Source organism: Euprymna scolopes, chromosome 19 (genome assembly GCF_053919585.1).
Source record: "Euprymna scolopes isolate OS-2025 chromosome 19, ASM5391958v1, whole genome shotgun sequence".
NCBI classification, from domain to species: domain Eukaryota; kingdom Metazoa; phylum Mollusca; class Cephalopoda; order Sepiida; family Sepiolidae; genus Euprymna; species Euprymna scolopes.
This window is the reverse complement of record NC_136500.1, coordinates 144,970,240-144,982,117: the sequence shown is the minus strand read 5'-3', so window position 1 is coordinate 144,982,117 and position 11,878 is coordinate 144,970,240. Positions and strand designations below refer to the sequence as shown.

Sequence of the window (11,878 nt, the reverse complement as noted above, 5' to 3'; positions counted from 1 at the left end):
AAAGAAAGGGAGAGAGAGAAAGAGAAAGGCAATCGTGAATAGTGTTAAACAAATAATGTAACTGAGGATAGAGGAAGCAGCAGCAACCAATATTGCTTTTAAGTATCCACTTTCGATCTAACAGAATCTTTGATGAACAGTTTCTTTCCACTAATTACAAGCATGAATAAATTAAATTCCAAGTTGACTCGATCTTTCAACCAATCGGAGTACAGAATGGTTAGTCAATGTGTGGGTAAATTGCTTAGCAAGGACACAGTGATACATGAGAGAAAATAAGTCTTTATTTATGACTGTTACAACAGTATCTTTTACTATTACCAGATCTGGGTCATCCTGAATTAAGCTAGGTATGATTTGTAAATTTTTTTTATAGTTTCTGAGTTTTAGCAAGACACGCGCAAACAGATGGAAATCTGCCTTTCTTTTATACAAAATGTTTAGAAAATGAATGACTTGACTTTTGAATTATATTCTATATATGTAAAGATGCCTTGATAGAGTTCAAAATAGACTTCATAGCCGTGTGGGGGATGTCCTTTTCTCTTCCCTGCAACCTCTTTCTCACAGAAGAGATGTTGCGAGTTTGTCTCTGCTTTATCGTTATTTTCATGGAAAGTGCTCGGATGAGCTCCATTCTATAATCCCCCCTCGCCAAACTTTCACAAGAAGCATCCGTCTAGCAGAAAACACTATCACTAATTTCCCCCACTCTTTATCTGTGCCTAAATCTAAACGTAGTTTCCATGAGCAAAGCTTCTTTCTTAGAACTGCACATCTATGGAATTGTCTTCGGTTTTCCTGCTTTCCGGCTGACTACAATATGGTTATGTTCAAGTGTAACGTAAACAAGTTTTTGATGAGCCGTTCCATATAAGTTAACAGATTTACCGAATCTCCATTACTAACTCTTACTATATTGTCCAATTTCTACTGTACACTCTTTAACCCTTATCCTCGAGTGGCCTCTTGGGCTTGATAAGTGGTGATGCCTATGTAAAAAAAAATCATCTTTGGCTTGAATAGCTTTTGTAATAGCACTCCATTACTAATCTAATTTTCTTTGGAATCCATTTCTTTTTTTGAATGGTCTTTGATTTATTCTAAGGAAGGACCTACATTTGCATGATGCGGACCAGGTCTTTGATGCTAGTTGTGAAAGGAGTCCTTGCCAATCATGAGCCTCAGATCTTTCTTCTGAACTTGACGGCTTTTTATTTGCTGTTATCTACTTCCTTCCCACCATAGGAAGATCTGACGAGAAAGTGAGGATAGTCAAGTCAACGCCCCTACACACTGGCCTTCGGAAAATTGCAGCCCTAGTAAGCTTTCCCTGGCTAGGGTACCTCAGACAGTAAGCTCTAAACTTAGTTCATCTGAAAGATAGGATTCATCCGAACCCTATATATACAGCAGTAAGGAAAACATTTTTGATAAAATGAATAGGTTAGCCTAAGTAATCTGGAACAAAAAAAACTAGATCTAATATCCGGAACATTTTTGTTCTTGTATTTAAGGGAAGTGGTGTCTGATCAACACTGCTGGGGAGCCATAATTTAATATAATGTTTTGTTTTGGATCCCCGAAACAGTGTTTAATCATAAATAACTGATGGTCCCCGAAATATCATTAAGACTATTATGAATTTGTGAAAGCAAATTGATTCAGCGATTGAAGGAAATTAATTGATTTACTGGCAAAATAATTTTGCAACTAACGACTAAAATGTTATATATATATATATATATATATATATATATATATATATATATATATATTAATGCACACAGAAGTAGAGAGTGTGAGACACATGACATCCAGTTGTAAAGCTCTGCCGGGGTACAGCTAATATACAATGAGATAGAATTGAGTGTGTGGATCATCTGTATAAAGTTGAAAATCCAGTATAGCAGCAAGTCCTGCAAACATATACCAGAAAGAACAGTTGGAAATAAGTAATCCACCACCCATTAAATCTGTCACAGTTATATGAGACAAGGGGGGATCCACTGTTAAAGTAATGATGGAGGTTTAAATAATGAATTTAACCTGGTGAATATACTCGATGAAGTTACATCTAAGAGATATTCAAACAATTGTACTTAAAATGGACAGTTAAAATTTAAAAAAGATTTCTTGGTTGCAGTGTCTGAAATAGTCTGACATCATTAGTAAATAAATAAGAAAATTAAAAAAAAAGTTTTTCTTTGTGAATTCATAATTTTTTCAGATATGTTTCTAGGTAACGATATTTTTTAAAACTGAAACTATATATATATTATATATAATATGTATTATATATAATATGTATTATATATAATATGTATTATATATAATATATGTATTATATATAATATATGTATTATATATAATATATGTATTATATATAATATATATATATTATATAATACACAATATATATTATATATAATATATATTATATATATTATATAATATATATATATAAAATATATTATATATAATGTATATATTATATATAATGTATATATTATATATGATATATATATTATATATAATATATATCATATATATATTATATATAATATATATATAAAATATATAATGTATATATTATATATAATATATATTATATATATAATATATATATATATATATATATATATATATATATATATATATATATATATATATTCAAGCACGCCTGATTGAACACGACTGAGTTCATTTTTCTTTAATATTGGAACAAATATACTAACTGTATTCAATAGCTAACACTAAATAAATAGATAAAATATAAAATAAAAAAATTAAAAATAAAAATAATTCGCCCGTACCCATACTCCACCCATCTTTATAACCAATAAAAAAAGAACTATAAATACACCAAGAAAATAACAACAACAACAACTATTGCTCCTGGCGACGATCGGATGCATATTTAAAGTTGTACTGGTTTAGCTGATGAGATATGTTTTGATTGTGGAACAATTGATTTTAAAATGGTTAAAGTTGGAATGTTCTGCCATAGCGACATCAAATTAGTTATCAGTCTGACAATCTCACTTGTTAAAGGGGTGTGAATGGTGTTTACTTACATATGAACATGGAATAAATAAACATTCAGTCATATAGATGCATTATATAAATGATAACTAATGGTCGGGCAACGTTGGGGAAAGAACGATTTCTGATGTAATTGCATCCCAGGTTTTGACTGGTGACGTAGAAAGACGTCAAATGCGGAACTATAAGATTAATTTATAATAAATGAACAAATACTTTTGAGTTTAAGCAGAGAGAAGTCGCCCACTGGAACACTCGTGTGTACGCGTTTTTCATCGTTGCTATCAAGCCGTCATCTCCATCTCCCTCTCCTACACAACCACCCGCTCTAAGTATCAAATTAACGGCAGTTTTTATTTATTTTTTTATTTTTGTTTGTTAAACAGAGCATATTTCTGACGAGTGTTGTTGATGTCGTTAAAAGTAGAGAAGAACTGATCGATAAAAACGACTATAGACTCACTCGCACAAAAACGCAGAGCTGATTTTTTTATACATATCATATGTACATATCAAGATTCGCTCGTTATCTAATATAAGCTCATAGACTGAATGATATCTAGTTTTACGATAAAAAAACATATAAATATAATTTCTATGATTTCTAATTATTTCATGCATTGCATCTATAGGAATAGATTTATAATTTTCTTTATAAAAAAAACAACATAATTCCTATCATGGCACTTAGATTTTAAAATCGATTTTTCTTTCTCAAATATCATTTTGCATGTATTTCATCACTTGCTCATTGTTTTTCACCATTGCGAGTTTTTTTTTTATTTAGTCAGATTGCATATTTTTCCATGTAAAATCATCTCACTCTCTTTTACAGTAAATGAAACCCAACAAAAAAGAAAAAGAAAGAAAAGAAAGATCAGGTTAAAATCTCTTAACAAAACTATTGCACAAACACAATAATCCTAATTTTAACTGTAAGTAAAATAATGGAAATACAAATGTAATTTTTTACAAAATATATCATAAAACAACTGTATATGTGGAATTCTAATTTAGATTTGGTAAAATAGACTTTTCGCATCGGTGTATCTCAAGTGTGAGAGAGCATGAAGTCATTTAGTTATAATTACTCACTGGTTCATTCTGACCCGAAATGCTAATACTTTTCATGGTCTAATAAGTTCTATGGATTATTTCTAAAAAATATAGGCCTCCAACAGGACCCTTATTTGGGAGCGTGACGTGTGAAATTGCCTCTAAGTTACAATGATTCTCAGCTTAACTTTGACGCGACGTGGTAGTACCTTTCACGGCCCAAGCTATGTGTTAAATTGAATTTGTTTTAGGGTTGACACTAAACCACCTTGGACGACCTAAACGCTGTATTAGTATTTACCTCACGTCATTAGCTCGAAATTCATCTTCTTCACCTCTTTACCTTATTTACTGATCCTCTCAACTTTTCGCCCTTTACTCAAGCCACCTTGGATTTAACGTGCATCTGTAGTGAGTTCCAAATATGAGAGTTTTGAAGAGTGTAGGGTCGCCTCTTATTTATCACTACTCCCAGGGCCATTACTCCACCCAGTTGATATATTCTTCATACATGTGTTATATGTATTGTTTTGGTAAAAGATTGTATGCTTTAAATTACTTCAAACGTATTTAGCTATGATTTATTTTAAACAAGAAACATTAAGAAGTAAGAAAATGCGATAATGAATCATGCACGGTTATGTAATGTTGGGTGTTGTGAGCCAAACGCAAGAACTAAACGGCACACAATTATGTTGGAAGATGTTTGTTACTCAAGCTGTAGTGCGTTTTGTAGTGAAACCGAAGGTCGCCATGTTAAATTCAAATGCGCTTTCCTTCACAGCAATAGTGAAAGTGTGACAGAATAGTGGATTATCAGAATTAAAGAAAATAACCAATGAAATCGAAGTCAAAGGTAGGAGGTGAAGTGAAAGGAACCGATCATTGTTTGTGGCGATAGTGAGATCATGGGAGAATAGGAAAACAAGCAACGGTGGTGAAAAATAAATACCGGTCTTTATTGGAAAGATATTACTCTGCATAATCTGCTCTGGTGTATGATGGGAATGTGTGAGGAGGAAATAATTAGAGAGTAAGTATCATCCTGTAAACGTGAATTGTGTGGGAGAGTGAATGGAACAAAAATATAAGTTTACTAAAGTGTAAAGAAGCGAATGCTAATATCCGGAAAACATGCACCAGATATAGGCAGCTAGCGTGAGCATATAGCATTTTTATGTGACATCTGTGTGTACAATGGCATAATGATAATATAAAACATTTTTAAATAATCATATAAAGTACATTTGTAAACTGGGTAAAATTTGACTTTTCTTCTATAAAATATATTTTTTTATGCAAATTTCAACTTTTTTTCTCTATGGACGTTTTTTTCCATGGATTCATTTTTTTTGTTGTTTTTTTTGGTCACCAACTACTGATTTTTGCAAGTCTTTTTCTTGTTACTAACGAAATAGCGAAGAAAAAGGAGGAGCCTTTTATTTTCACACTCTGCACTTTTTTTTTTGCTTTCCTTTTAATGTCTTCTGACCAAACTCAATCGTGACATGATTGTCTTTTCCTTGTTTTTTTTTTTCAGGTCGCTAAGCAATACACGAAAATTGTACATAACTTATAGCGTATTTGCGACGTGGACTATACTGACTACTGATATTTACAACTGTAAATTATCAAGACTTTTTGCAGGCCGTGTGTCAGCACTGAAACTGCTGGTTTCGAGTGATGTATATAGATGGATGTTTAATAAATAGTCCCATCGTATGAAAGAGTGGTTCTTTTTTCTTGGCCTTGTGCCTGTGGCTGAAAAGCCTCACCCTATGCCACTTGTTGGCATCACTGTCACCTGCACGACTAATTGCATATGAAGTAAGCTGAAAACACAATTAAACTTTCACAAATTCACCTGTGATCACCGCAAAGGAAAACATTGCGCTTCTTCTATGTTGAGAATTTTTTTTTTCTAAATAATAATGTTATTATTTATTTTCTAAATATTAATGATATTATTTAATTAATAATAATGTTATTATTCAGAAAAGGCTCTGTTTAACACGGAGAGGGACTTCCTTTACGTGTTCTGTACTTTCACCTAATGATTTAATGAACAGACAACATGATATAATACTATTTGATTTCATCGGTTTTTTTATCAGTTATGTCTCAATAAATATTCCTATTTAAAAATTTTACACCGTCAAGCTTTATAAACATTAAAGTGTCAATCGTGAATCTATACTTTGAGTAGAATTGATTTATGACATTTGAAACTATTTAAAACAAACGCACAAAAGATTAAAATAACATTTGGATTTGTTTGTTATGCTTAAGTTTGAAAGAACATTATTTCGTGCCAATCTTTAGTTTAAAATAGTCTTCTCTTCGATTTGTCAAGCTTACATTAAAAAAAAATTTAAGTTTAATTTCGAAATAGAATTATTTTTGCATTTCATGATTAAGTTTGAAATAGCATTTTATTGAAGTTTAAGCTAAAATTTAAGCTTTTTAAGCTTAAGCATTTCCTTTAAGCTTTTCAGGCTTACGGTAAAAATATCATTTTAATCAATGTGTAAAACTTAAAAAAGCATTTTCCTTAGTCGCTTAAGCTTAAGTTTGAAATAACAATTTCTTCAAGCAATTGTAAATCATATCTCCAGTCTCTTTATAAAAACATTGACTACAATTAAAAAAATATATAAAGGAATCAAAGAAGTATATATGGATTCTTTATGTTTAGCATATATATATATATATATATATATATATATATATATATATATATATATATATATATATATATATACCTTCACTAACTTCCTGGATTCAGTTAATTTTGTACTCACCACCCATGGAAACATTCTCATTTTCATTTTTACCCATGCATCTGTTTCATTGTCCGATATTTCATTTTCACGCTAGTATGATCCATTTCATACCTAATTTCATTAAATGCTTTACAAGCAAAATTTCTTTACGCATTTTGCTAATTCCTCTCCTCTGACGAGAAGGAAATTATTTCTTCAAAACGCCGCAGAATAAAGACTTTCACCTTTACTTGGATTTCCTTTCCGAAGAATAAATATGTTTTTAACTCTTACTATGTTATATGTTTCTAACTTATACTATATATATATATATATATATATATATATATATATATATATATGTATATATATAAAATACGTAGATACTATATATATGTCTATATATATAAAATATGTAGATACTATATATATATGTATATATATATATATATATAAAATATGTAGATACTATATATATATATATAAAATATGTAGATACTATATATATATGTATATATATATATATAAATATGTAGATACTATATATATATATATATGTAATATGTAGATACTATATATGTATATATATATATAATATGTAGATATTATATATATGTATATATATATAATATGTAGATACTATATATATGTATATATATAATATGTAGATACTATATATATATATATATATAATATGTAGATACTATATATATATATGTATATATATATAATATGTAGATACTATATATATATATATGTATATATATGTAATATGTAGATACTATATATATATGTGTATATATATAATATGTAGATACTATATATATGTGTGTATATATATAATATGTAGATACTATATATATATATGTGCATATATAATATGTACATACTATATATATGTGTATATATATAATATGTAGATACTATATATATATGTGTATATATAATATGTAGATACTATATAATGTATATATATGATATGTAGATACTATATATATGTATATATAATATGTAGATACTATATATATAATATGTAGATACTATATATATAATATGTAGATAATATATATATATATGTAGATAATATATATATATATAGTATGTAGATAATATATATATATAATATATAGATACTATATATACAATATGTAGATACTATATATATATATATATATATATATATATATATATAACACGCGCATACTATATATATAACATGTACATACTATATATATAACATGTACATAACATATATATATATATTACATGTACAGACTATATATATGTATATATATAACGTATACATACTCTATATATCTATAATATATATATATATATAAATAACATATACATAGTATATATAATATATACATATATATATATAAAATAACATATACATAGTATATACATATAACATCTACATACTATATATAATATATATATAAATAACATATACATAGTATATATATAACATATACTATATATATAACATATACATACTATATATATATATATATATATATATATATATATATATATATATATATATATACACGATAAGTAAATCAAATGCGTATACTGTTAATATTCTAATGAACAAATACTTTATTATATTTTGTAAAATGTCAAATTCCTGATTGATCTGTTCCGCTTTTGAGTGGTTTGTTTCTTATTTATATCTATAAACATAACAGGGCGTAGAGTTGTGTATTATTAGGTTTGGTTATTGAACTTAATTTATTTAGGGATTTGAACTACATAAAAGAAATTTTTTAATGTATATTATCACATAAATATGATTTATAAAATGTTCGGTTTTTTTTAATCACATTTCGCAGCAACACTTTCATTTCCAACATTAAATACATGCAAGCATTTGGGTACTTTTTGTTTCGTAAAAATCAACAGAGAAATCAAAATCGTTGGAATCGCAATTTTACATTCGAGCACTTACTGTTCACCATCACCAATTTACTGCCACATTCATTCACTTTGTTCACAAGTATACAACTGAATACACCAATCTTCTACAGATCATAGTCCTGTAATTAGTTGTACATACACTGCATATTGCACTAGCATAGAAAACAGTGCACTTTTATTCAATACAGTATACAAGTGAGAATCAGTATAAAACAGTGTTTGGCAAAACTGCAACATCATTTTATTAGACAAGTGATAATACCGTTTTATTATTTAATCAAATAAAACGCGTATTCTTTCAAACTGTAGGCATATTATTGTTGTGCTGCGGGGGGGGGGTCAATATGATAGTGTATATCCGTTACTAAATTAACGTATATTGTGTATGCGTTTTGTTATCTCAATCATATATATTTTCTCTTGATTAATTAACAGGTCATAAAAATATATGTATGTATGTACATTGTGTTTGTGGTGTAACGGACTGTTGTCCTCGTGCCTAAATGTCTATCTAGTTTTTGTATGTGCATATCAGAACATATAATACACGTAACATGACGTCATACCTGTTCTGCTGCAGGTCGCTTCCGGGGAGCTGGAACCTGTTTAAAGGAAGCGCGTTTAGATATGGACATAAGACGAATGTGTTGTTTTATTATATGGTTCATTCACTCTCAGGCATCCCGTCATCAGAAATGACCGAGTGACCGACGATCTTTGGTTTGGCCGGGGGTGAGGGAGGCCTTCCATGTCTATATTCTAAAACCAGCCCTGTCTCGGGGGGGGGGCGTTTTAGCCCATTTGTCTTTCTTGGTGCCTCAATTCTAACTCAAACTATGCTTGTGCAAACTGGAACAGGTGACACATCAGTTTGGTCCCTGTTTTGGATACGTCTGGTGCAAACTGACCGGTCACAGAGTTTGACAACCTGTTAAAACATGATTTCGAATCTCTGCTGTCCACTCATCGCTAGATAGACAGATAATTATATACATAAATAGATATATTGAACAGATAAACAGATAGATGTACAGAACAGATAGTTAACTGCTTCTACCCGACTATTATCTTACAATATTAATACTTCTAGCATTGGAACCTAATGAAAGTTTTGCGGAAAACATTCGAGGAAAACTAAAAGCACTGCCAGATTCTTTGAATAAAAAAAACTTTTATTCAATAGAGTATAAAAATGAGAATCAGTATTCACCAATGTTTGCAAAGTTTGTCTCTGGCGCAACATCTTTTTTCGACCAGGAATAATTTTATTATTTGCTCAAACGAAACACGTTGTAGTCATGTCATTATGTTTGTAGCACTTTAAATCAGATTTGTATGACGATCCACAGAGGTAATAAAAATTGTCCAGAAACAAATATATGAAAAAATAAATGTTATCAAAAGCAAGATAAATTACTTTTCTACCTAACTGCATAAGTTTTTATTGTTTTTATTTATGTAAAATATTTATTCGGTTCGAAAAACAAGTAATGTTGAACGCTACCGGAGAACAAGAAAAAATGGCCATAATGTTTCTTTACATCTTTGAAGTCTCGATAATCACTTAAAAAAAGAAATAAAACAAAATGGTGGCAGAAACCCACTACATAAATGTTATAGTTACATTTATTGGGTGGGCTTCTACTACTATTTCGTTTTATTTCTTATTTTGATGTCTTTATCAAGAATTCAAAGATACTGCGGCCATTTTTCTTGTTCTTCGGTAGCGCTTAATATTACTTGTTTTTCGAACCGAAATTACATTAAATTAAACACTAAAAACTTATCCAGTTAGGTAGAAAAGTAACTTATCTTGCCTTTGGTAACATTTATTTGGCATATGTTTGTTTTTGACAACTTTTCGTACCTCTGTGGATTGTAATACAGATCCTTTAAATCTAATGAAACTCTTGAACAAAATATTTAATGGATATTTAGAATACTGCGTGCTGTTTTGAACAAAACCTTAAATAGCAGCTGATAGATATGCAATCCTTTAGCTTTTATCTTATAAACCATCCAAGAATCAATAAATGTTGATAACTGCCGCAAAAGTAAAGAAAAAAAAACACGATTGATGTTCTCCTTCTACAATTGGAGACACTAGTTTTGGTCAAGCAGCAACAACTTGCATTAATCAGTTTTTGTGCAGGTTGTTATCTTAAATATCCACCATGTGTGATGACCGATATGAATGAATCTGCGTTATCAAAAAGCTGATGCTGAAACCAATTCCATCAATAATGACAATATTTTCACATCTTTAGAATATACAAGTTTCATCCTTTTATATCGATTGTCATGTACAGCTGATTACCTCTCTATACCATATTCGATTGTCTAAAATTTGGTCAGCGTGAAGTCCAACCTTGGTCATCAAAGGATTTATTAGCGCAATGTCAAATCTTTTGAGATCTGGATCTAGAGCACCCGATCACCTATGTTTCGGCTGTCCTCTCGGCTTGTGGCCAGAAAATATAAATTTATATGTTTTTTTTTTCGGAAATAATTATTTTAATATGATTAAAAATAATCTAGATATTTAAACTAATAAACTAATTAAAAATGTATTGTTCTTAAAAGCACCTGGTGAAAAAATGCATAATTTTTACTATTTAAGTAACTTAATTTATACCCTTTTAAACTAATGCTAATAATGGCCTAGTTGTTAAAGTCCTAGCTTCTCAGATCCAACGTTGAACATAGCCAAACCATCAGGAAATCCTATGTGTCGTAAGTTTAAAAAGTAAAGTGTCTGTAAAGTCACTTTTTCTAATACGCGTGGACAAGGTATCAATACATTCCCTCCCATAAGCTACAGTTGTATTAGAAGGTGCAACAAGACTCTCAATTCTTGGTAGAGCAACTAGCTTAGAAAACATAACTATGCTTCCCTTGTCCAAACATCGTTTCCAGATATATTGGACTCCAACAATAACAGTCGAGAGAAGTGTAGTTCCTGTTTGTGTAACCCTTGATACATTATAAATTCCACATTTTTTAGAAGGTATCCGTTTTCTCTCCAGACAGAAGAAGGTTAGTCCGTCACACACAAACTCTAAAGATTTATTTGATATATATTTTCGTAACTG

The 11,878-nt window shown here is 29.6% G+C and overlaps 1 protein-coding gene across 1 annotated transcript in view; it reads left to right on the top strand.

Annotated features, from left to right (window-relative positions):
* LOC145240384 (uncharacterized) overlaps nucleotides 1-11,878 on the top strand; it is a 569,837-nt gene that overhangs the window by 478,797 nt on the left and 79,162 nt on the right. The window contains exon 98 of the mRNA XM_080103965.1: nucleotides 5,871-5,888. Coding sequence (XP_079960091.1) covers nucleotides 5,871-5,888 — 18 coding nt within the window. The remainder of the gene's footprint in view (nucleotides 1-5,870; nucleotides 5,889-11,878) is intronic.